This window comes from Crinia signifera, chromosome 4 (genome assembly GCF_055691185.1).
Source record: "Crinia signifera chromosome 4, ASM5569118v1, whole genome shotgun sequence".
Taxonomy (NCBI): domain Eukaryota; kingdom Metazoa; phylum Chordata; class Amphibia; order Anura; family Myobatrachidae; genus Crinia; species Crinia signifera.
Genome location: NC_139220.1, coordinates 271,564,085 through 271,590,463, shown reverse-complemented (window position 1 = coordinate 271,590,463; position 26,379 = coordinate 271,564,085). Strand labels below are relative to the sequence as shown.

At 44.9% G+C, this 26,379-nt stretch overlaps 1 protein-coding gene across 1 annotated transcript in view; it reads right to left on the bottom strand.

The window, feature by feature from the left end:
• Positions 1-1,554: 1,554 nt before the first annotated feature.
• Positions 1,555-26,379, bottom strand: part of RASSF2 (Ras association domain family member 2) — a 44,687-nt gene continuing 19,862 nt past the window's right edge. Inside the window, exons 5-11 of the mRNA XM_083184570.1 lie at positions 20,853-20,920; positions 14,843-15,006; positions 13,282-13,383; positions 11,579-11,630; positions 8,989-9,110; positions 8,304-8,401; positions 1,555-3,752 (exon numbers count right to left, since the gene is read on the bottom strand). Coding sequence (XP_083040696.1) covers positions 3,683-3,752; positions 8,304-8,401; positions 8,989-9,110; positions 11,579-11,630; positions 13,282-13,383; positions 14,843-15,006; positions 20,853-20,920 — 676 coding nt within the window. The 3' untranslated portion in view covers positions 1,555-3,682. The remainder of the gene's footprint in view (positions 3,753-8,303; positions 8,402-8,988; positions 9,111-11,578; positions 11,631-13,281; positions 13,384-14,842; positions 15,007-20,852; positions 20,921-26,379) is intronic.

Here is a 26,379-nt window from a genome sequence, read left to right as displayed (position 1 = left end):
TGAAATGTGTGCCCCCCTCCATTTGAACACAGGAGTCCATGCACACCGTACACATTACACCCATTATATAACTTATGGCTACATGTACTCTAATGGCTGCCCACCAGACATGAGGGCTGGTCTCTTCCCATGTTAACTGGCCAAACTCCTTAAGGCAGTCCAACACTGGTAACAGTTTAGCTCAGGTGTGCTGAGGGCAAGTAGACAGGATGGCAGGCTAAGCAGCTATGCAGGGGACTGTCTGATTTGACTTGCACACAACTAATCATCGGTCCATTGCACCTAGGGGCTGTGTGTGTTATGTACCTGTGGCAGAGAAAAAAAGAATTGAAGCATAACTTATTCAGAGACTGCACAGTAGCACTGAGAAGAGGGGGGGCGGGTACTTTTTACCCAGGACCGGGTTTGCTGTAGGGGCCCGCATCCCGCACTCCCCTGTTGCACGGAGCTGGGCAGTGGGGAGAGAAATGACAGGCTGTTCTGAGCCTCGCTCCCCGGCTCAGCACATACTGCACAGTGCAGTGTGCTGAGCTGGGGAGAGAGACAGCTTCAGCGGCAGTCTGTACTCTCTCTCTCCCCCTGACTGTGAATAAAGAATAATCATAACAAGAATGTTGTAGTTTATTGGTTTGGTTATATAGAGGCCTTTACCCCACCACCTACCTCTGCAGCTACTCAGGATTAAGCACCTGGGTACTGTACTTGCTCAGACCCCATCTCCGCTTTTGGTGTGTGAATATGGGAAGAGATGTCCCCCTGTACTATAATGCTCTTGAGAACATTATCAATGATATTAACATGTTCAGCTCTTCTCTTCAGCAAGGGATTGTTAATTGATGACAGTGTATGGCATAGCGGCTCCAAAGAGCTGATTCCTCCTCTGCAACTCTGTTCATTAACTCTGCTCTTCTGGACCAGGTTATCTACATGCTGTTCCCATACAACAAATGTATATCCTTGTACTCTGTGCCATACTCAGAATGCTCAGGTGACCAGACCTTGGGGTATATACTAGTGCGGGTTTTTAGAAGTGGAGAATTCTAGCTATTATCTTCTAGAAGGTGCTAGATAAATGAGATGTTCTATACCCCCCTTAGTGACCACTCACTCACAAATTTAGAGGGCCTTCTATTTATAATAACACCATCCGGCATATGTGGCAAAGTTTGCAGGGCCAGATATACAGTACTAAGCTTTCAAAAGTGATAAAACGGAAAGAGTGACAAATGACCAACCAGTCAGCCCCTAACTGTCATTTTCAAACAAAGCCTGTAACGTGACAATTAGGAGCGGATTGCCTGGTACTTTATCACGCTCCACTTTATCACTTCTGAAGACTTAGTACATAAGTATAGTGGAGAGAGAAAAAGCACTGGCCAATCAGCTGCAGCTGCCAAGTGACTGGTTTTGCTAAAGTACCAACTAATCAGCTCCTGGCATTTTATCTCCCTATACTTTATCTCTCTTCAAGCTTAGACACATAAGTCCCCATGTTCTGTACAAAGTTTATTACATTTACAATAGAGTAGATGAAATACTGATGACACGTCAATGAAACATTAATAAATGTTACTGCAAAGTGCTTTATTCAATAGGGAAAGGGAGCTGGGCAATTAAATCAACATTTCCTGTTGCAAAACTTCACATTTGTTAGATAGAAAAAACACACAGACATGACGTATAACTCAGAGGCTCAGCACACACACAGCTTAGCTATATTACAAAACACCATCACATTAATTCATTAATACGAAGGGCCATTAAGCCTGTTGAACTTCTCGGCTAAATACAGCAACATCAATCCAGCAATGTGTCTCTAAGTACTGGTTCTAGTACTTTATAGTGCTTTGGCTGTCATCAGGGACTTTTACCTCACAGGAGGCGCCAGCAGTAATTCACAAATTACCCTTACAGTGCATTATTTCTTTCTTTATAAACATTTCAGTGGTGTTCACAGTAGGACAGAGACTATGACTCATTGTCACCAAGAGACCGAGGTGACCTCTGTAGAAGCTGAATGCATCCAAGTGGGCTGCTATAACTTCATTGCATACATGGGCTCCAAGAGAAGCTTGATAACTGTGTACCTGCTCCCGCTCTGCGCCCCTGTCCTAAACAAAATGTGGGCACCCATATCTGAATTAAGATGAGAAGAGCTGAGTGGATATTACAGATGGTCCTTCAGCCTGAAGAATATACAGACTGTAGGACCATCTATGGGCCATTTAGCTAGGCTTGCATTGTATCAGCACAGATTAATTAGTTCTCTCCCACATGAGAATATCCTCAGTACATTCTACACAGGAAATTTAAATTCTCAAACACCTGTAACTCTCATACAATATTCAAAATACTACAAATGTGGATTAGTTAGTAAGGTAACAAGACCTCTGACATGTGTAATGTTCTCCATTTTGTTCTAATTTCCCACCGGGCCAGAGCAGGTAGGCCACTGCTTCCCCTCACATGCCACTAGACTGCACCTCATATCAGTCATACCGTCCCAACATCAGTTGTAAGATGGCATGACTGGCACAAAGATGGTCAAACATTGAGGTGCATACTATGATCAGATTTTGGCATTCACATTGAGCTGGTTGCGGAGGGCAATTTGTCAAAAACTACATGGGTTGCGGTGAACAGGCGTAGTTTTCTGAACAATAACGGCAAGCTAAACTCAGCCAACCGCACACATGAGGTTGTTACCATGTGAAGGTACCGAACCCCCAGCACAGAGGGATTTCCATCTCTTTTGACCATTGAAGATGCACCTGTGTGGAAGGCGTTTTGCAATCAACAGTGACATTCAGAAAGCCCTCATGTGCTGGCTTCAGGAGCTTGGCAATTATATCTTCTATGCCGGGATAGATGCCTTGGGGTATCATTGGAACAAATGCTTAGGCAAGTATGGGGTCTATGATAATGTCATACTATTGATTATATGTATAGAGAAACAATTTGAAAACATTTATGCGATGAGAGGTCTTGTTACATTATTTATTGAACCACCCTAGTATACTGAATGGGCTTTTTCCTCACAACATAATAAACATACATTTGTTTTATTTACACATTGTGCTTTCATACTGGAAGTGTTACGCCTCTCAGTTTTCAGACACCGGCTCTGCAATACGTTGCATCTGAATTCCCATAATCCTTAGCTCCAGGATGACCTGACTATGCTGGTAGGGAGAGGAAGCCACTTTTTGCAAATACATTCATGGTATTTTTTTTTACAAACCTTGTAGTAATTTGGTCTGGTGCTTATTCGGCATACAAATACTTGGTCCATTTTTGTATTGTTTATTGAAAATAAAATCTGACCTCCCATAACCTTTTTGCAATAAGTAAACAGTGTCCTTTCTACCCCTGTTGTACAGCAATGTAATACCATCTTACTGACGTTATGTAATGTAATACACAGAGATTACAGGGCAGCAAAAATGAAGACTGTGCAACCATCCTTCCCTGTTTCCTGGAAACAATGCAATACTACTTGTTCCGTGATTGGAAGCATTACAATGCAGTGCAGAACCCCTCGGGTAAAAGGGAGCTTAAGCAGAACGGCGTTCCATTGAGAATTACATTCCTTAGCGGATACCTCCCTTGCTGTAGTAACTGGCTGAGGAAGGTTCAGACACATGTGACCGGAGCTCATTCACGGAAGGCAGAAGTCTGGGTTCTATATGGTCGCGGGGCAGGTTACCATGTCATGCAAGCGCTGCTCAATAAGTATACGGAGTGATGTGTACCTGCAATACAGAAAAGGATCATCTGTAACATAACTATAAACATATGCACATTAACAAAAGGGGATACGGTCATTGGGTCACCAGCAAGTTGTTAGACAGTCATTCGGTCGACGCCATTAGGTCGACATGCATTTAGGACGACATGTGTCTAGGTCGACATGCAGGAAGGTCAAAGTAAGTCTAGGTCGACATGGGTTAGGTTGACAAGGTCACTAGGTCGACAGGGTCATTAGGTCGACCTAATGGATTAGGTCGACAGTCAAAAGGTCGACATGGGGTTTTTCACTGTTTTTTTAAACCGACAGGCAGTATTTCATGCCCTATCATCCACTAGGGCGTGGTGGGAGAATAAAATAGTGTGCCGAACGCAGCGAGGCACCGAGCTTGAAGCATGGCCAGTGCAGCGAGCCATGCGAGGGGACGCAGTGCACTTTAACCTGTGCCTATGTCGACTGTGTCGACATTTAGGTAAAAGAAACCAGTGAAAAACCCCATATCGACCTTTTGACTATTGACCTAACCCATGTCGACCTAATGACCCTGTCGACCAAACCCATGCCAACCTAGACTCATGTCGACCTTCCTGCATGTTGACCTAGACACATGTCGACCTAAATGCATGTCAACCTAATGGTGTCAACCAAATGACTGTCTAACAACTGAAATGTAATAGCATGACAGATTCAGAAAGTGAGAGATTTGGTAAGAAAAACCCACTGGAAAATCCCAGCGAGGTGGAAACGGCAAATGCAGGGGGATCAGCTGAATACTGACCCGCGATCTGTGACAACGAGCATGCGTTGGCCCCCAGCCTATATGGGCTGCTTCGGCAGCAGTCCATAGAAGCATATTCACTGTACCAAAACCAGGGCATGCACAGTATCATCCTTGATACTGCACATGTGCAGAATCTATTTTTATGGACTGCAGCCGCAGCAGCCCATAGAAGCATCCCGGAAGGACAGAACATCCCCCAATGGGACTACCTTGGGTGACTGGCAGGTTGGACTTCCAAAAAGAAGACCCTGCCAGTCACAGTGAAGCTAGTGCCATCTCACAGACTGCATCTGGCTTCACACAATGGCAGATTTAACCTGGGGGGGGCTGCACCCCATAGGTAAAAACCACAGCTGAAAATCCTGTCAAGATAACTACATTACAATTGAAAACATATATGCAAGAAGTTGCATGGTGTCTGCTGTGAATGGAAACTTCTATATTGCCACCTGCTGGTCATAAATGGTACTGCCATTTTTTTATAAATAATTCTATTTATCGTTAACTTTTATTTATATAGTGCTACTACATGAAAAGGCACATTATAGCACTACCTGCCCCAATTGACCTACGGTATACTCCACCCAAACCCACATGCTAATTTAGAACTTATTTATAGAACTAATTTACCCGAATTAACCTGCTGGTATGTTTGTGGAGGACAGAATGAAATCAGAGATCCAACAGCAAACGCACATACAATTGAAACAACATACAAACACCACACAGATGGGGCCAGTGCCAGGGCAGTGCTTTAACTGTTTTTGAATATTTGTATTATTATTTATTATTAATAATATATCTTAGCTTTGGAGACTGGGATTTACAGGCACTTGCATCCTTATCTCCTACATATAAACCATTTCCATGGCACTGTGCAAAGTGGATGACTAAAAATGGGGGTACTCTTTACCTAGCACAGCGCCCACGATTTTGATCGTGGGCATCGCAGGTAAAAAAATCGCGGGCATCGCGGCCATTGAATGCACTAAAAATCGGGTGCGACGCGACCTACGCGATGCCCGCGATTTCCCATAGGGAACAATGTTAAATGTCTCAATTGACCCGATTTTTCTGTTCAATGCCTCAATTGACCCGGTTTTTCCATAGGAAACAATGTTAAATGGCCCACAGAGGCCAAATAGGCACCCTGAAGTGTGAAATGGCCCCCACAATTGTTAACGCCACCCCACGATCAACGTGAACCCGAAGCGTGGCGAGCGCAGCGAGCCCGCGAGGGGCGGCGGTACGCGTCCTATGACCTTTTCATACCCCCACTATCCATGTCGGCGTGGAGTTGAGAATAGAATAGTGTGGCGAGCGCAGCGAGCCCCGCGAGGGGACGCGGATACCTTCACAGATAAACGCGTCCCTTCGCGGGCTTCACAGGTATCCACGTCCGCTCGCCACGCTTCGGGCTCGGTGGCTCGCTGCGCTCGCCACACTATTCTATTCTCAACTCCACGCCGACGTGGATAGTGGGTCTATGAAAAGGTCATAGGACGCGTACCGCCGCTTCGGGTTCACGTTGATCGTGGGGTGGCGTTAACAATTGTGGGGGCCATTTCACACTTCAGGGTGCCTATTTGGCCTCTGTGGGCCATTTAACATTGTTTCCTATGGAAAAATCGGGTCAATTGAGGCATTGAACAGGAAAATCGGGTCAATTGAGACATTTAACATTGTTCCCTATGGGAAATCGCGGGCATCGCATCGGTCGCACCCGATTTTTTAGTGCATTCAATGCCCGCGATGGGCGCCGTACTAAGTAAAGAGTACCAAAATGGGTTATGTGGGATTATACTGTGTTTCCAGCTAAAGCTTTGTAATGTACAGGTAATATGTAGTGCCCTAAGCTCTTTTATGTAACTTCTCTTCTCCAATAGTGAGACATGTTACTCTGCTACTAACTTTTAGAGTCAGAGCCCATAAATACAAAGGAAAGGGAGGTTAACCCTTTAAGTACCAACATCTCTGTGAGAGATGTTCCAAATATCCACTAAAGATGCCAGCCTCGCTCACATTTGTTATATACATTCAAATAAAAAAATGTTGTGTAAAAAAGATTATGGGTGACATTCTATGGGATGATGTGTGTTTTTTGGCGAATATTAGTAAAAAAAAATGGCAACATCGCATTTTTCCTTGAAATCACATATTTAATAGAACACGCTAAGGGACGGATATCGCATATTATGTGCGATAACTCATGCGGACCGAAAGTGTGAGAAAAATTCGCATTTTTATCGCATCCAGATGTTTTCGTACAGAAAAGTATACAAATCGCTTATTTAATGGGATGCGTTTTCGCAAATCGCACTTTTAAGGTGTCTAATAATCGCACATTTTTCAGACCAGGTTTTGTTGGGCGATTTGGCCCAGAACTCACTTTGGTCAAGTGCACAAATGGTTAATTTCAACACAGGTGGCCTCAATTTCACTCAGAAACACTCCTACATATACCCCAACATCATTAAGGACACCTGTGAGGGTTTGAGACATGAAGATTTTGCAGAGTGGTATGGAGTTGCTGATTTGTGATGTGGCCCTTTTGAGCTGTCTCTTGATATCGTTGAACCTCTTCTTGACATTTCTGACCAGGCGCTTGTGCTGACTTACAACGTTCACCGCCTGGGTGATGTCCTTCCACATAGCCCTTTTCCGCTGTGCAGTGGTCTTGTGGTGACTTTTCCCCAGTAACCGGTCGAACACGGGTATGATAGCCCGGACAAGCGCAGCATTTTCCTCGTATGAGAATCTGACCTTTCGGCCACTTTTTGTGCGGCCAGCTTCTACCTCCTCCTCCTCCTCCTCCTCATTTTCAACTCCAGCCATGTACCCCTCCTCCTCCATGCCAGTGTCTTCCTCCTCCTCACCTCCATCTTCCTCCACCTCTGACATGTGGCCCTCCTGCAGCTGCTCTGGGGTACGGAATAGGTCCTGGGTATAGGATGGGGATGCCAGCGGATCCTCCACCTCCTCCTGCTGGGGCTGGTCCGCCAGGGATTGGTCTGGGGCTGGCCTTGCTGTGGCCATGCTGCCTGCCACACTGCTGCCACTCCCTGTAATGGAGGACGACCTCAGCAGTCCTCTGCTGCCTCTCCCACTTGGCTGGCTGCTGCCACTGCTCCCTCTGCCACTTCTCCCTCTGCCACTGCTCACTCTGCCACTGCTCACTCTGCCACTGCTCACTCTGCCACCAACACCTCTTCCTCTGCTCACACTGCCACTGCTCCTCTCCATGCTCCTTACTTCCTATCAAAGAGTGAAATGGCGCCAGTGCCCCTTTATATAGGGGGTGTGATGCATAATGGAGGGGACAGAGGTGGGCCAATAGGTTAGGGGGTTCTTAGTCATGCGGAGACAGTCTTGTAAATCGCACTCCGGTTGGTCCAAAACTCGCACATGACCGGCGGAAGAAATCGCACTTTTTTGTGTCATAAAATCGCACCACTTCACCGCAAATCACACTACATCGCACTTTTCAGCCTCCACATCGCATCCCATTAAATATGCGAATTATTACCAAAAAATGTGATTTCAAAAAGTGCGAAGAGCGGCGATGTGGTGCGAGATGAAAAAATGCGCATTTATCTCATCCCATAGAATGTCACCCTATATATCCTATATAAGGTAAACCTTACAGGTCATTATGATAAAAAAAAGGTTTGCTTGGCTATTTTCACACCTATTTTGACAAAATTCACTCGGCACTTAAAGGGTTAAATGAGCGCTGAAGGATGTATTTGGATAGTATCCTTATCCTGGCAGTACCTTCTCATCAGTTTGGAGACTTCTCTGTCTTCTTCTTCCTTCAGCTTTTGAATGAAGCTACTCAGAACGGGCATCTCAAACTTAATGTACTGCGCCACCTGAGAAATGATACAGACATATGAGTTCTTATCCTCCTTCTGTTATAGATTAGTTAATACATCCTCAAAATGAAAAAAAAAAAGAATGAAAAAAATAGAGTATATATCTGTACTGTCCACTGTTTTGTCGGCACTCCGCAAATAATAGTCAACCGGTCCCGGTGCACATCTGGTTAATCCAATGCAATTCTCCACAGTCAGAGGCACTCGGTAAAATAAAAGAGGCAACGCAGGTAGACTTATAACATGGCTGTATTGAAGCCAAGCGCTTTCGAGGTTTACACCTCTTCGTCAGGGCACAGCTGTCTTCAGCGCTTGGCTTCAATACAGCCATGTTATAAGTCTACCTGCGTTGCCTCTTTTATTTTACAGAGTGGAGAATTATATATATGAGTAAAAATAATAAAATGACTTATTTTGAGGGTACCGACAGTAACTGGCTTTAGAAATGAATCAGATAATTGTTTTCATTTTCTTTTTACACAAGACTGTTAAAACCAGCCCCCTGATTGGTTGCTTTGGGTTAGAGCATGTCACTGCATCTTACATCACAATATATAAACCGTGTTTATTGGTCAACATCTCACATCATAGGTGACTTCTTCCACTTGATCCTTTTCCATTAGAAAAACCTTAGACACTTGTTCACATGGGCCTTGTAGAATCCGGGCAATGAGTGGATAATCTGTGTCCTTTAGCTTGCACTTCTCTATGGGGAAAAAGTGGGGAAACATGTACAGCTTACATAAGACATCACTCCACATCAGCTGTGTATTACTTTAGCAGATGCAACAAACACATTAACATTTATCAAAGTGAAGTTGCTGAAAAAAACTCAATATTTGGGCAACCACCGCAAAATCTAAGTATCCCCAGCATTTAATATGACAGGAACACAGCTGTTATGTCCAATAGTGGCAGAAGTTCATATACTGAACACAAAACCAGACAACGTGGGTTTCCAAGATGGCTGCAATGCTTTCCAATTTACTAAGCCCTGGAATGTGACACACCAGAGCTTGGCCTTGGGTGCTAATCTTTAAGTGGCATTAGACCATAGCAGCCTATGGCATACTCGTTCTCACAGTTTATCAGGGAGGAATTTGGAGGACCACTACCCATCATCCCCCAATGAAGCATGTGCGGATTGTAATTAATATGTCCCTTTAATGCACATGCCCCTCACTATCTTTACATCGTTTCATGGGCAGTACGGATGGTGTAATGGTTAGCATTACTGCCTCACAGCACTGAGGTCATGGGTTCGATTCCCACCATGGCCCTAACTGTGCAGAGTTTGTATATTCTCCCCGTACTTGCTTGGGTTCCTCCGGGTACTCTGGTTTACTCAAAGAATCCAAAAATATACTGGTAGGTTAATTGGGCAGGGACTGATGTGAATGTTCAAATATTCTCTGTAAAGTGCTGGGGAATATGTGTGCGCTATATAATTTGCTATTTCTGAGTTGGGAGACAAGCAAAAAATTTAAACAATGTGGCCCATATATCTAGGATATATTGCAGTAATTCCTCGTTCTGACCGTGCCTGATTCAGAAATAATCGGAATCAGAGAATCAATGATATTTAATACATAGGATTTTGTCAATCAATCTACATAGTCCATTAACCAGTGGACCGGTTCAGCATTGGAGAATTGCAGGGAACTGTATGGCTCGCATAACTTTGTATCTTGACCAACTGTAGTGAGAAGGGGTGAAGTTGTATGAAGAGGGGGTGATCACCCTTATTGCCGCCGCCCCCCCTCCCCCCCTGGATCTACCTCTGTATGGGGGTGGCTATATTTCTTTATACTACATTTATCAATCCAGTCACATAAGTTACAGTGGTGTAAGAATAACACATGAGCTGAGAATGCCTTCACTTCCTTGCAAGACATGTGTGTCAGTTGTTTTGACTGTAACCTGTAACTAGATACCTTCAGAAAACAACCCGGGCCAATTGCACGCTACGGATGTATCAAAGCTTAAAGAGAGATAAACTGGAGAAGTTGCCCCTAGCTACCACTCAGCTACTGCCATTTTATAGGTTGTGCTAGATAACCTGATGTGGAGAAATTGCCCATAGCAACCAACCAGGCTAACTAGCACAACATATAAAGTGGCAGAAGCTGATTGGATGCTATGGGAAACTTCTCCAGGGTATCTCTCTCTAAGGTTTGATACAGTACATCTCCCCCTGTAAGTGAAAATAAGTAAGACATTCTGGATGGAACATAGAAGGAGATTCTAAATATGTCTATTTCTAAATAGTGCGGGTTGGAAAAGTTATCCATAGCAACCAATCCGCTTCTGCGTATCATTTTCTTGCATTTACTGGATAAATGATACATAGAAGCTGATTGTCTGTTATGGGCAACTTCTCAATTTCAGAGGATTTGATATATTTCCCCCATCTAGGACCAATTTTATGCAAAACTGCAGATGCTGCTGACATATCCACTGCAACAAACTATACTTTATTTTAATGTAAATCGTATCATATTATATATAGATTCGCTCTTATGGTGCTAAGCTTGGCATACATTTCCCCACCGAGTCCCTGGGGCTAAATGAGCGTCTATGTAGTATAATTACTGTACAACACGGTGGTGGGCTGAGACTATTGGCCACCCTTATGGAGCTACATTAAGCTCTGCATACTATACACAGGTAAAGTGGAAGCAAAGGTGGACAGTAAATGGAGATTGCGCTTCACATATCCATCCGCGGCACTGTACTGTAGTTTCCATTATTGGAGCAATCGCCACCCAGCTGAACCCCATGGCCATCTTACCATATTGGCTCAATGGGCAGCTGCCCAAGGGCCCCGGTTACTAGGGGCCTTCGATCTGGGATGGATTGGGTTGTCTGCATCTGTCTCCTGAGCTTCTTGAGCGGTAGTAGTGCATTGCACACAATCAGAGCAGGCAGCATTCTCTTCCTATTTCCCAGCCTGCAGCCAGACTATGACTTTCAGCATGCTGGTTGGTGGATGGCTGGAGCTATCCACCAATCAGAGTTCTGACAGCCATTCACTGTATGGCAGCAAGCAGAGAGATGGCGCAGGACCACAGGAGGGGCGTGTTACAATTCTGTTAAGACGGCCCTGATAATCCCTAATAAATCATGATGGTATACTTCACCAATCCTATTACACCAGAAAACCCCTTCTCTCACCTCCACTGGTGTGCTCCATATAAAGGGAAAACTCTGCAGCAGAATTCTCAATCTGAAATGACATTTTTTTACAGTTAGTGCTCATCCAGGAATATCTTTATTACGCTTGCTTTACCAAGGCCTATTATTCCAATCAGAACAATCATTGACTAGTTTGCACACTTATTTTTACATTGAAAGATAACTGGGCAGTAAGTGTATGCCTTGCCGCGGCTGACCAACAAGATTTCCACCAATTCCTTCACATAGGAAAGAATGGGAAAATGTCCTCTCCAGGGGAGGAGAACCGATATAGTGGCCAATACACAGTGAGAGCTCCAAATACCTGCAGGGTCTGAGGCTGAAGCGCTAATAAAGCAGTACCAGAGGACACATGCATGGGGGAACCCACTGTAGACCCCGCTGTGACAACAGCAGAACTTTGATTATCAGGAAAGCATCATAAATACTATATAAGATTGCATATTAAATGGACTATAGCAGATACAGGGACAGATGTATTAAGCCCGGTGAAGTGATAAAGGGAGTTACTCCGGTTCATTTGTTTCTCCGTGCATTCGCATGGAGGACTGATGTTGTGCATCTGTGCAGACGCAGGGTGCATTCAACCATGGAGGAAATTATCTTCACCGGGTGCACGTAACCTACACGGCGAGCGGGGTGCGGAGAAGGGCGGGGGGCGCCGGGAAGCACCAACCCAATATGGGAATGCCCAGCGTTTCATGGGCATCCCCTCAAGAACGCTGGGCGTTCTCATGGTAATGAGGCTGTGACATGGGGGGACGGATAGCTGACATCACCGGATGTCAGCTGACCGCCCATTTCCGTCCAAGCGTGCACGCATATGTAAATGACTTGAAAGTCACTTTTATATGCGTGCACCTTCCACATCTTTCGAAAGATGTGGGTGTTCCCCCGCAGCATGCAACTGGATGTTTATGTTAAACATCCATTCACAGCCTGTGCGTAGGGACACATGCTGCGAGGGGGGTGGGCGGACAGGCATTCGCCAGGTGGAGTTTGGTCAGTGGCGTAACTATAGCTCCGCAGCCCCCGCGGTGGCGGGGGGGCACAGAGAAATTGGGGGCGTCGCCGGGGGGGCTGCGGGGCTATAGTTACCCGCGGTCTACGTCTCGCCCGGCTCTCTGTCGGGACCTTCCTGACGTCACGGTCCCGGCCGGCTCCTGCTGCAATGAAAACTGACAATTAGAAAATGGCTGCCCCCATACTGCAGACAGTTTTCTGTCTGCAGTATGGGGGCAGCCATTTTCTAAGAGTCCGTTTTCATTGTAGCAGCAGGAGCCGGCCGGGACCGTGACGTCAGGAAGGTCCCGACAGAGAGCCGGGCGAGACGACGCAGACCGCGGGTAAGAAGGGGGGGCAGGTTAGGTGGGGGGCGCCGAATAAACGTGCGGCGGGGGGGCGCTGAATAGTTAGTTACGCCCCTGAGTTTGGTGGTCTTGCAAGGCTGCAAATTCGCAGCCTCGTGAGTCAATCAGCAAAAGGGCCAAAGTATATTACACGCTAAGTCGCAATGCCAGTAATGTCCCAAACAGGGCTACGCGCTGCGAATTGAGGATAGGTGTACATGGACACATCTGTATGTGTTCTTAAACCCTGCCATTAAATTCAGCTGTGTTAAGCACTACATATGAGAAGAGTCATCCCGGAGCTCACATCTAGCCTGAGATTACCCCTCTTACCTTGAACTTGTTGAGCAGCAGTTTCAGGACCTGTGGGGTGGACATGGTGCTGTTGATCCTCACATTGGTAACAGAGCCGTACGCTGGAGTGAACACAGACGTCTAAATAGTAAAATATTCAGAGGTCAGTAGTCAGCATTTCTGCTAACATGATGAAAAAAGGTTGTCAAGCCCCAGAGTTTATCCCTCATCAGAACATAACTTGGGTTTCTTATTAAAAGCACTGACATTAATTGCTCAAGTTATGGAATATTATCTAGATGTCTGGATAGAAGATATTAAAGTCTACACAAGCTCTAGAACATGGCTCTACAATGGGCAATGTATGGAGGTTTTTATTGTGCACAAGATAGTAATAATTAAGGTTCATGTGCAATCTGGTATTTAAGTGATCTATAAGGAAACTGACTGAACAAGCTGTAGAGCTATTTGTAAATGCAGTCACGGTGGCAGGGACCGGCGGTGTTCCGGTGGTGGGGACCGATGCAGACTCGGTGACAGCCCTTCCTTTTCACAGGTAGGAGCTGCCCCTGCTCTTATCTGCCCAGGTGTAAATCTGCCACCTTTAACTTGGATTTGTTGCCTATTAAAGCAGTGATAAAGTTGATTGTAATCACCGCTAACGTTTAATTTGCTTATAGGCAAAAAATTATGGAAAAATCTCACTGAAGATCCATACACAATGGGCGATTTTGTCCAGCGTGTATGGGCAGCGATGATCACCAAAAGCGATTTTTGCCGCTCTGAACGGCTTTCCATAGCAGGAGGCTATGGAAGCCGTTCTGTCTGGTTGCCGCCGGTGATGATGCTGGATCAGTGCTCACTGCTCATCGCCTGCCCATACACACTGGTTGGCTTTGTAGCTGAATGACAAAAATGAGCTGCTTTCAGCTCAAAGTCGCCCAGTGTGCATGGGTCTTTAGACAGCATAGGGCTGCACCATGCCGGACTTTGCCAATGGGGTGTATGTTTGAGCCAGCAAGTAGCTTTTACCTAAAGAACAGGTCTGGATTTGTGGAAAGACAACATGAATCTGGGACTAGGTGAGTGGAATACAACCCTAGCTGTACAGAGATGGTGCGACAATATAAGTAGCCATGATGATCGGCTGAGAGTCAAATTAAAAGTTAATTGTATATTCTAGTGCCCAGAGAACCGAACCAAGACATTGTCAACCATTGGCATATCTAGAATGGTTGAAGCATGTGCGGTGCACACAGGCCCCTGGGTCGAGGTGGCACTAGAGGCATAAATAACTGGTAAAATGGTGCGGTGCCCATTTTCCAGGTGCTTTGTGCATGCGACATAGATATATCCCCTGGAACAAGGCACGGACGACATGTTCCTGGAAACTTGCACATGTGTGGAGGATTCTGGCACATAGAAAGAGTCTACATTGTACTGCAGTCACTGCCAGAGAGGAGGGGCCTACAAGAATCCTGCACACAGGCCCCTCTCCTCTCTTAAGCTGCGCCTGCCCTCAAACCAACTGAAAATAACTTTGCCTTGTATTACATTGTACACATGAAATCATTTCATTGGTGCGAGTATCATATCATACCTTGTGATTGTAAAAGTGCCCATTTATGGAGAACCGATGTCGTTTGATCCGTCTCTGTTCTCCTGGAGTGCGCAAGTTACCCCTCCGCCGTACCCCAACATCACTGCGTGTGCGCATGAGCTGAGGGGTGTCCTCCTGTGAGGGATTCTCCACTTCTTCATCAGCTGGAAGAGAATCAGCAGGTAGAACAGGTTACAGCCTGCTCTGAGGAAGGGAGTATAACTCCCGAAACATGTTGATCCAGGTCTAGTGTACCATATACGGAGAGAAGGAGGGTAAGTGAAACCAGTTATCCTGCGCTGTACACTGTGGGGAAAATATCCGGATTTGAACCCACCTTGGAACCGCAGTGAGCTCTGCTTTCTCACTCACCACTTCTCATCCGTTTTTTTTAATTGATGTATTTGTCACCATAAAGAATTTTTTTTTATTGAAAATAAACCACAAAAAAGAAAAAGATACCTTGATGTGTGTCATTCATCACGAATCCACATGAGTAATGGTACGCTACCGTATCCAGTAGGATAAAGATACCTTGATGTATTTATACCACTCGATATTTGTGTGAGTTTGGTACGCCACCTAACACATCTATATCTCAGAGGAAAACGCTTTTTAGAAACATTTATATTTAAACGACACTTCACATTGCTGTGTATTTTTATTTTTATGTCTAAAGTGAAGGAGTGAGGAATCACCAACAGGGGACATCATACTAAAATCAGGGAAGTGATTTTTCCATTTACCAATATAGAAATCCCCATAGTACATATCACCACCCGTCCAAACTATAACGGAGCGCCAAGGTGTCTATACCACCCACCAACTTAACCATTGATCTGTAGAAGTAACCAGCTATTCCTTCTCAGTATTATTGGTATTACTGGTATATGATAACATATGCATTAGTTTCAATAGCTTTATTTCAAATACAAATCAGCCCAGGTTAGCTACATATGACTAAATATGGCTGTAGAGCCGCCTTTTGCAGCGGCTCGTAGATCTGAGAAGAAGCACGTGTTGATAAACATGCAGGGTTCCATGAATTTTTTTTGTTTTTTTTTTTTTTTTTTTTTTAATCTGTTTTTATTGAAGTTTTTAAACAGAGTTACAATGGATTATTGTAGTAGTTCAAGCACAGTGTTAAGTTCTCTCGTCGCAGCGGGTTCCATGAATTTAAGATAAGGGCAACTTGGTAAATCAGACAGCCTAGCAGCCCCCATAGAAAGCAATGTGGGCTGCTTTAGGAAATGAAGAGACCGCAGCAGAAATTGCAGATAGTCCAGCGAGGCTGACAAAAACAGGCTCCTCCCATATGTTAATGCAGTACTGTAGTAGTATGTTGTAGACGGGCGCCCAATTTGCATACATACGGTAACTTAGGAAAATCGCATGGTTTGGGTTTGGTTTTTAAAGTCTATAAAAGTCGATGAACATTTATCAAAAAAATAAAATATCCTGTAATTTGGACGTGTTTACGTGTAATCCAAACCCACAGTTGGACTGTTAAATCTGAGTTTCAAACTGAAAACAAACAGTCCCGAGCGGGAATACGGATCCACTGGGAACCCCAAAGTGATTCCAAACAGGGAGAGAATAATATGTTTTCTATGTTTATTATTACATGGTTTTATCATACAGTTGATGCAGTGTAACCTCTATCTATGTACCTGTGTACTACATCCTGCACTTCAAGTAACAGAGATGTTGCTTATCAGTCTCCGCTGCTGCATGTTAAGTGTAGCAGTCCCTGGGAGTGTGTACAGGTTGCTATGAACGTTTGGCTCAGCAGGCAAGCAGCAGACACCATAGTGGAAGGAATACCTGAATTATTCATATGCCCGGGCTGAGACCAGCTGATACCTTGAATAATTCATGAGTTAAGACCAGCTGTTACTGTGACCTTCCTATGCACAATACTTCCCATAAATGTCCCAGTCATGTAATTAGTAACACCCTCTGACACGTGGGAAAACAAGGCTTGGTTTCTTGAATGTACACTGAAGAAAACATTAAACACAGTTGCAAAAAAAAAAGAAAGAAGTGTGTACCGTATTTATCGGCGTATAACACGCACAGGCGTATAACACGCACCTTCATTTTAAAAGGGAAATCTCAGGAAAAAAAGTTAAATTTCTAAATAAAAACTTATTTTTTTTTACAGACGCTGCTGTAGCCAGGGAGGAAGGAGTCACTGTGCAGGGAGGAGCTTTAACCCCTTGGGTGGTGGGTTGTGCTGGGGCAGGACAAACCTACCAGGGCAGGTTTATCCTGCCCCAGCAAAACCCACCACAGAAGGTTAGAAGCAGCCCGCCCCCCCCCCCTCGCCTCCGCTCCGGCGTTAGTACGCCGGAGCTTCCCTGCTGCCTCTCTCCCCCTTCCTAGCCGCCTGTCACATTTAGCAGTGACGTCGGCGGCAGGCTGGGGGATGTTCGCGGCTCGGGAGGACTCGGTTAGAAGCAGGACTAGGTTAGAAGCAGCCCGCCCCCCCCCCTCGCCTCCGCTCCGGCGTTAGTACGCCGGAGCTTCCCTGCTGCCTCTCTCCCCCTTCCTAGCCGCCTGTCACATTTAGCAGTGACGTCGGCGGCAGGCTGGGGGATGTTCGCGGCTCGGGAGGACTCGGGTGCCTGAGCGCTTCCGAGTCCCCCCGAGCCTGGCCGACATTACCCGAGCCTGCCGCCGACGTCACTGTAAAGTGACAGACGGGCCGGGGGGATCGGGGAAGCTCCGATCGCCGGAGCACAGGGACAGGGGGGGGGGGCTGGAGCTGATCGGAGGTGTGGGGTAGAGGTGCTGCGCCAGTGGTGCACACCTGGACACCACTGGCGCGCACCTATTATATGAAATTACCGCCGTATAGCACGCATATCGGCGTATAACACGCACCCATCTTTTCCCCCTGTTTTCAGGGGGAAAAAAGTGCGTGTTATACGCCGATAAATACGGTATATCTTGTAATAAGCATTAGTGAAGCAGGTGGTAAATTACACTTTATAGGTACAGGACCAGATTAACAATGGGCCTGATGAAAATAGGCCCATTTTGTAGATGAGGACTGGGGTTTTCCAACGAGCCCAGCCCTGTGTCGCTAGCCCCCCGAGAACCAGAGATACAGCTGGGCAAACCTGGAACGTTTTCCCCATAGGATAACGTGGGACCCGCTAATTCCGACCCCCAACCAGTTCCGATGGCTACCAGTTCCCCCCTCAAAGTTGTTTTCATTCAAACCCAAATTGCTGGGCCTTCAATCTGATACCAGGTTGGTACATTGGTTCCAGAGATATTGGGGGTAAACTGATTTTTTTTATTTCTGAAATGTAATATCATGGCTGTTCATGTTCTTTGAGGGCAGATTTCTCTGGAACCAAATGGCTCAGTTTCATGGGACAAAATCATTCGAAGCCCACTCAGTTCTTCAATATGATACTGATCTCATGTAAATGGATATGTTGGTTCCAAAGATATAGCCTGTTAAACTATATAGCCGGTTGGGGGGGGGGGGTGTTTCTCTCCTCTTCGCACCAGAAAATGCAGGGGCCAGCCCGGGAATGTCCCTGCATGATCCTGGGACCATATTCCAAGGTAAGTTCCTGCATTTTCTGGTATGAAGGGGGTATTATATCAAATAGCCTGGACCTGCAGTGCTCTGAATACAGCCGGGCAGCCCCCCCACTCTCTGCCCGGCTGTCGATGGCTGTCACTTCTACCTGGCGGTGGCTGTCCCCCAGATACCGCAAGCATGTATTCCCCCTTGGCAATGAGCATGTAATCCCACATGGCAACAAGCATGGAACCCCTGGCAATGAGCATGGAACCCCTGGCAATGAGCACGTAGGTGAGCAGCACTTATGTAGCTTAATTTTTAATTGGCATTATGGTGTTTGGCATAATACGTAATGGAAATGATGGTGGGGTGGAACTAGTTCAACCTCCACCTTGGCACAGTAATTCTAGCAGAAAAGCATTATAGTTTGCAGTTGGGTGCAAAATACCCTACCATTGGCCCTGGCTCAGGCTAATGGGGGGAGAGGAGGGGAGGATTTAATGAGCAGAGGGAAATGAGTTCCCAACCTCTCCAGGACCAGTTCAAGCCCTGGTCCTCAGACAGAAAGCATATCCACTAGATTGCCAGGACAATAGCAACATTTATTTTACTGTTCTTTATTGATCCACTGCAGACAGCAATATTATTCATTTCTTAATTCCATATTTTTTAATGAACCCTTTATTAGTGCACAGTCAGTAACACTGATGCTGTAATTGCCCCATTGTATTCTAATAAAGGGGCAGCAATATCCCTTGGTGCACAGTGGTGTTTATTGTTACTGCCTACAATGCAGCCCAGAGCTCCTAATACGTAGAGCAGCTTTAACCCTTTTTGGTAGCTGCAAATGTTTATGGTAAAAAGTTTTCAAAAAAGTTAATACTATTGCAACTCCTCCAGCTGGGTACAAAACTTTCAGTATGGTTTGATGCGCAGCTATTTGGATGTTGGAAATTTTAAGGGGTGCACACATGCCATGCTCAAACGCCCATTAACATTTGTACAAGTACATATACAAACAACTGGACTCATGTCCTACTCCCAGATTATTCTAATAAAGCTATGATTTATTATTATAAGCTTTCTGAGAGCCGCTGGCCATGCCCCCAGCCTCTCTGTCTCCCAGCTGTATTAATAGACATGGATTGTCATTTTCAAAATATATCTCAATTTAAGTTTAGATTAGTTTTTCATACGGGACTATAGATCATTTTATTAATGGTTTTGCTAAAGCTAGCATATAGATTAGGGTTTAATATAGGCCTAGTAGATGTACTAAGCCTTGAAGAGAAATAAAGTGAGATAAGTCAGACCCAGCGCTCCTAACTGTCATTTTCCAAACACTGCCAGTAACTTCATAGTGAAGAGCTGATTGGTTAGTACTTTATTTCTCTCCGCTTTATCTCTTTAGAATTCTTAGTACATAGACTCCAGTGTTGAGTTACGATTCAGGCTAGGTGTAGACTTCGATAAGTGCTTGGTCTAGGTTCATGGGTTCTCAAACTGTTTTGCTCTGGGATCCCATCAAACAATAAAAATGATTACAAGACCCGAGCAAGTGACCGCAGAATGGTCGCCACACATGTGTGGTCTGCAGATGGCACATGCATGGCAGCATTGTAGCATGGCAACATTGTGGAGGCACAAAATGATGCAAGGAGTCTGAAGTAACAGACAATTCAAATGACCCTAGTGCAGTGGTGGGGAACCTCAGGCCCGGGGGCCGCATCTGAGTGGCCCTCCTACCCACCCGGCGGCTTTGCCGGGAATCAAGTACAGGGGACTTTTTGCGAGAGGTCGGTAGTTCTTGCAAGATTCCTCTTAATTAACAGCAACCGGAGACTGTCAGTCCTATTCAGCGGCAGCTGCCGGAGCGTGGGACGGCTGCAGCAGGACAATTTGTAAGAGAAATTTTTACATATGGCCCCCCAAGGATTTTTCCACAACACAATTGGCCCTTGGCCTTAGGTCTAGTACTACCTGGGCTGTTTAACTGAAATTAGATAACTATTTGGGCTCCTGTTTAATAAGGTTTCACATTCAACAGAAACTTTGTCTTTGAGCAAATATTGAAAGATAGATTCAGTGGATCTCTGCTCACCAGGGCTGTCATTATGCTGCATTTCCTCACTTTTACAACCTACAGTAGCTCCTTTGGAGAATTATGCAATATAGACAAGTAAACATTGTGTGCATACAAGTGACTTATTGTTCCGCTGTCGTATTGATTTGTGTGCATCAGATGGAAATCACATGTCCTCTGGGGAGAAACTGTTAGCCTAGATTTCTAGCAGAAAGCCATACATTCAGTGATAATGCAATTCACCCTGCACATGGCATGTTCTTGTTAGTATATTCTATAACTGCAGAGATGTTGGGGATAAGGAATAAAGCATTTTGAGATTATATAACCAGTAAAACCCATAGACAAAAATAAACTACAGTGCACATTGGGGAACCACTTACCGACACAAGGAGAATCATCAGCTTCTGTTACCTGGATGTCAGGGATGGTGGCCGGTTGAGCAACTTTTCTGAGAGAAAAAGGAAATGAATGGTATAGCTTTTATTAGAACACATATTAGAGTCCTCTTATTCACATCTGCGCCAGTGACTTTACGTACACATAGGCCCTTATTCTGGTTGACACGCTCCCCTGTGTGTTTGAGCAGGGGAGCAACTGGGCATGTGCATAGTCAGTTATGCACATGTACAGCCGTAGTGTGCGAGCGGCCACAGCTAATAGATTATTCGCTGGGTTCTCGCACACAGCAGTCCGGACAGGGACTCGCCCATGGGAATATCCAGAGTTTCATGGGCTTTCTCATGGTGGCGTAAGTTTGTCTCAGGCGCCTGGAGGCAAGATGAATGTTGGTGCCCCCCCCCCCACAGCACCCTCTTATGTATGGCACTCTAACGCGTACCTGATGAATGTGTCGGGGCGGCACTGGTGACACTTCTATATGATGCTCCTGCTGCCTGTCTTTGCTGCCAGGTAAAGTGGTAGAAGTACACAGCCTGCTTGTACGCGCCGAGTAGGAGACGCAAAAGGAGGAGGAGGGGTTCCGCGGGCCAACCAATCACTGCTGGCTACACAGTGATCAGGTCTCAAGGGGAAAGAAAATGCGCTGGAAGTACCGCTGCCACAATCAGCTGCAGTGACAACCCGGCTCCTCAGTCAGTCAGTCAGCCTGTGTAGGTCATGGAGCTGGAGCACCTGAGATGCTGCTAATCGGTGCTCAGCTCCGGGGCTCATTTACAGCAGCAAGGAGGACACGCAATGGGGACAATGGAGTCAGTGCCCCCTACAGGCCAGGAGCCCGGCGGCAAATGACTCCATTGCCTCCCGGAGTTCTGCCACTGGGTCCGCGGATGTCAGCTGCACGCTCACTTCCCGCACAGGATGCCCGAAGATCAGGGACACTACAGCAATGTCTCTGATCTGCAAGCGCTTCCAAAATCATTCAATGGTCAGCAACCATCGAATGATTTTGTACACGCAATCAAGGCTGCGAATGGATGATTATGCAAATCAACCATTTGCATTCCTGCGGGGAATCGCGCTGTGCAAGGGGGGGGGGCAGGCGGCGTCTGGTGGACTTGCAAGGCTGCGAAATTCGCAGCCTTGGAAGTCAACCAGAATACGGTCCATAATTAGAAGAACAGTGTAAAAAGTATAAGAATATCAATTTTTTTATATTCTACGTGCCACTGTTGTGCTACCACAGAAACAATAACAGTAATAATCTATGTTGCACTCCAATGGGGATTCCGGCGGTCAGGATGCCTATGCCAAGATCCCGACTGCAGACATTACTGCCAGCCGGAATCCTGGCGCATAGGGTCTATTCTCCCACGTGGGGGTCTACAACCCCCATAGCGGGGGAATAGAACCTAGTGGCGAGGGGTGCCGGACGGCTCCCCGACAGTCGGGATTCGGACAGTCATTACTTCGACGTCGGAATCCTGACTGCTCCATCGTGGGGGTCCATGACCCCCATAGAGGGAAAATAAAATAGGTGTTGAGCGCAGCTTGCCACCGTGCCCGCAGCATGGTGAGCGCAGCATGGCGAGCGCAGCGAGCCTGCAAGGGGCTTCATTGTGCTCCCCCCGCTGTGCAGTCAGGATTCCGACGTCTGAGTAATGACTGTCGGTCAAATATACCACACAACCGTGGCGAGTGGTGAGCAACCATGCCCACAGCACATCAAACCCAAAAGGAGCCTCGTCATGTTCCCTTGCTGCCGTATCCCGCTGTTGGGAAACCATACTGAACCCCTCCAGTGCCAAGAGATGGAGCAAGGTTTTTTTTAAGTATCCTAAAAAGATGTATCCTAAGTATTCCAAGTTGCTATAGCCGCTAGGCAGCTGCCTTATGGTAGAGCCAGCCCTTTCAGTGTAAGAAATTGGCTAGATGTCTGTATATATGATGACACTGATGAAAATTTGCACAGATTATTTATTCACTATACAAATACTTAGGACGATGCTCATACATGTTCTGATATTTTTGGGGATCTAAACCAATAAATGCTGTCTGCTTTGTAGGATGTTGCGTCCAGATAGAAATTTACATTGTTACATTTTTTTAAAACATAATAACCTCAAATTTATTTTCAGAATACAGTTAATAACATCATAAAAAAAAAATCAAACCACCAGTAGAGTAGAATAATATTATAAGTCAGTTATGCCAGAAGCTGTATACTGAAGAGACCAATAGATATATTAATATATACCCTCAGCAAGACTGCTAAATGCTAGCTGCCCCATAAATGTCTTATTGTGTCATATACATATACTGTAACTTTGTAGCTAAGTAATTTTTTTTTTTTTGGGGGGGGGGTTATAAGGTGCTGACTTATACTAAAGCTGCTATACCCTACTATTATAATCAGCACAGTAGAGAGGCACCAACCAACAGAGTTGTTATGGACTCTTTTTTGCTGCAGTCTCTTTAAACAGGACCCATATTGGTGTATTTATAAATCCACTTCTTTCACAACTCTTCTTTTACACACTGGGTCTAGTGCAGATCCTGTTGGGTCTACAGTAGTGGTTCCCAACCCAGTCCTCAAGGACCCTTAACAGTTCACATTTTCCAGGTCATCCAGCTGGTGAACTGTGTATCACCAACTGTCACATTTCAAAAATCCACAGGTGACCTGAAAAACATGAACTATTAGGGGTAATTGAGGACTGAGGTTAGGAACCACTGGTCTACTGAATAACACTAAGGGGGGTATTCAATCCCACCAGTGACAGTCCGAATTGTCGAGCATTTGTTTTTCTCGTTTTGCTCGACATGAATATTTAGCTCGACAAGTCGAGTTCTCGCCTATTCAAACTGTAATTTCAATCCCACCAGTAACCGTCCGAATTGTCGAGCATTTGCATTTGTTTTTCTCATTTTTCTAACTGAAAATTTAGCTCGACAAGTCGAGTTCTCATCTGCTCGACAAGTCGAGTTCTTCCCTGCTCGACAAGTCGAGTTCTCCCCTAGAGAGGAAAGTGGCAATTGTCAGAGATAGGCTTCATGTTTATAGTCAATTATATAAAAGTAGATATCTTGTTAAAAATGAAAATTCTCCTATAAAAACCATTTCCAAATCAGCAGACTGCACAATGCTGGTATCTCCCTGAAGTCTCAGTACAGGAATGAGAGCTCTGAGGTAAATTGCAATGCATTGCATTGTAGAAGTAAACAAAAGAATGGCAACAAACAAACATTGTATCCTGAGTAATTCTGCCCCAGCATGGATACAAGGGACCTAAACATAGGTGTTTGATCAAACCAGAAGTAGACATAAATAGACATGTATACAGAAGACTTTCAATGGGCAAAATGCAGCACAGTGAACATGAAAGGTGAGCAAAAAAAAGATAATACTTCTTATATGCCAAATGGAATAATTTAAACAAATGCGTAATAATACAAGCTGAAAACTGATGCTGACAATGGAATAATGGGTTAAAGCATACCATATAAACATGCAGCAAATGTAAAGTTAATTAAAAGAGGAATATTTAGCAAAATATCACAGACAGAAGTCAAGATAAGCACTACAAACATTAGTACAATCCTGCATATACATTTAACACAATCTATGAACAAGCAACAAGAGAAACTCTCTTGTCACGACAGAAATAATTGTCGAGTTAAATTTGAGGGAAGAGTGATTTCAAACAGTCGACGTCAGGTGAATTCTTTGACATTGAATAGGCTGCAGGAATTATCTCGACAGATTTTACCCAAAATAACTCGACAAGTCGAGTTATGTTCAACTCGACAGTCGAGCAAACCGAAAACCAAATCAGGTGAGCTCTGCTCGACAAGTCGAGAAAACTAGACAATGAATAGGCGACCTCATAAATAACCAACCTCTCGTCGAGAAAACAACAAAGCTCGACAAAAATTAGGAGCTCGACAGACATTGAATACCCCCCTAAAAGTACCAATGTTCTGTACTTTGCACATGTGCCATACGTATGTGCAGTAGGGTCTTGCATTGTTGCATGCACTACAGGTACAGACTGTCAGTAGTTAATAGTCTGCTAGCATTGTGGGGGCAGGGAAGTGCGGCAACAGCCGCTGTTTCCCAAAATGCCTTTTTGGAGTGCCGAGTCCAGGATCTTTGTCAGAGGACAGTGATTTCCTGGCATTTTTGTAGAAGCTGCAGCGGCCAGCTTGTGTGACCCCACAACTGAATCAGGCCCAATGTCACCATTGAAGTGACGATAGATAGATAGATAGATAGATAGATAGATAGATAGATAGATAGATAGATACTGTACATCTGTAATGTGTAATATGTATATGTATTGTTATGTAATGTAATTGAAAGTGCAAATGTTTTCCGACATTTATTTTAAGGTTGTTATTAATGTATTTCATTCTGCCCTTCTTTTTACTTTGAGGTTGCTTTGTTATATATAATGGAATTGGCAGCAATTACAGCAGTTCAAGCTGCTTTTTATCCAGTTTTCTGGCTGACTATTAGCAGCTGATGAGCACAGGGTGTATTGAGTTATTATATATAATTCATTTTTACTATGATATTTTTGAGTTGTAATTAGAGCCTCGTTTTTTAGATAATTACTGTGAAAACATGAATACGAATTGTTATTCTGGGAATACAGTCATTGCCAAATTTAGATTTTTCTCCTAAAATATTGCACTTAACAGTCTTTTTGTGTCTGCAATTATAGACCCGGTCCCTTTCATGTGTTTGAATATTATTTAGTATTTTTCCATATGGGTATCTGTGTGCATATAATGGCCTGCATGGCATCTGCCAGGATGGTAAAAATAGCTGTTCTCCTGAAAGTTGCGGGTTGCCGGCAACTTCTTAATTACTCTTTAAACAAATATATTCCTATTATGGTGGGAAACATGTCCTCTAGCCTTGCATGTCAAATAAATATTTTATATTACATGTAATTTCTGTTTTCATCTTGTCTCAATTTGTGGCCCATTCAATAGACTTGGCTTGTAGTAAACTAAGAAAATCCCCATTATCCCAGATGTTCTGTTCCATCAAACCCTCGGCATGAGCTTTCCATTCTGTATAATGAGATGTTGTCACAAATCAGTAGGGGTGTGCACCCGGACAATTTTCGATTTTTTTGTTTAAGTTTTATTCCTGGATCGGTTTTGCCAAAAGGTTGCACCAAGGTAGCTGGATGACTAAACTAAGCGACCCAAGTGGGCGGCACAAACACTGGAATGATACGCCACACTTAGCAGCACCCATGGACTTATATGGCACCTTAAGCAGTACCCCTGGACTTATATGGCACACTAAGCAGTACCCCTGGACTTATATGGCACACTAAGCAGTACCCCTGGACTTATATGGCACACTAAGCAGTACCCCTGGACTTATATGGCACACTAAGCAGTACCCCTGGACTTATATGGCACACTAAGCAGTACCCCTGGACTTATATGGCACACTAAGCAGTACCCCTGGACTTATATGGCACACTAAGC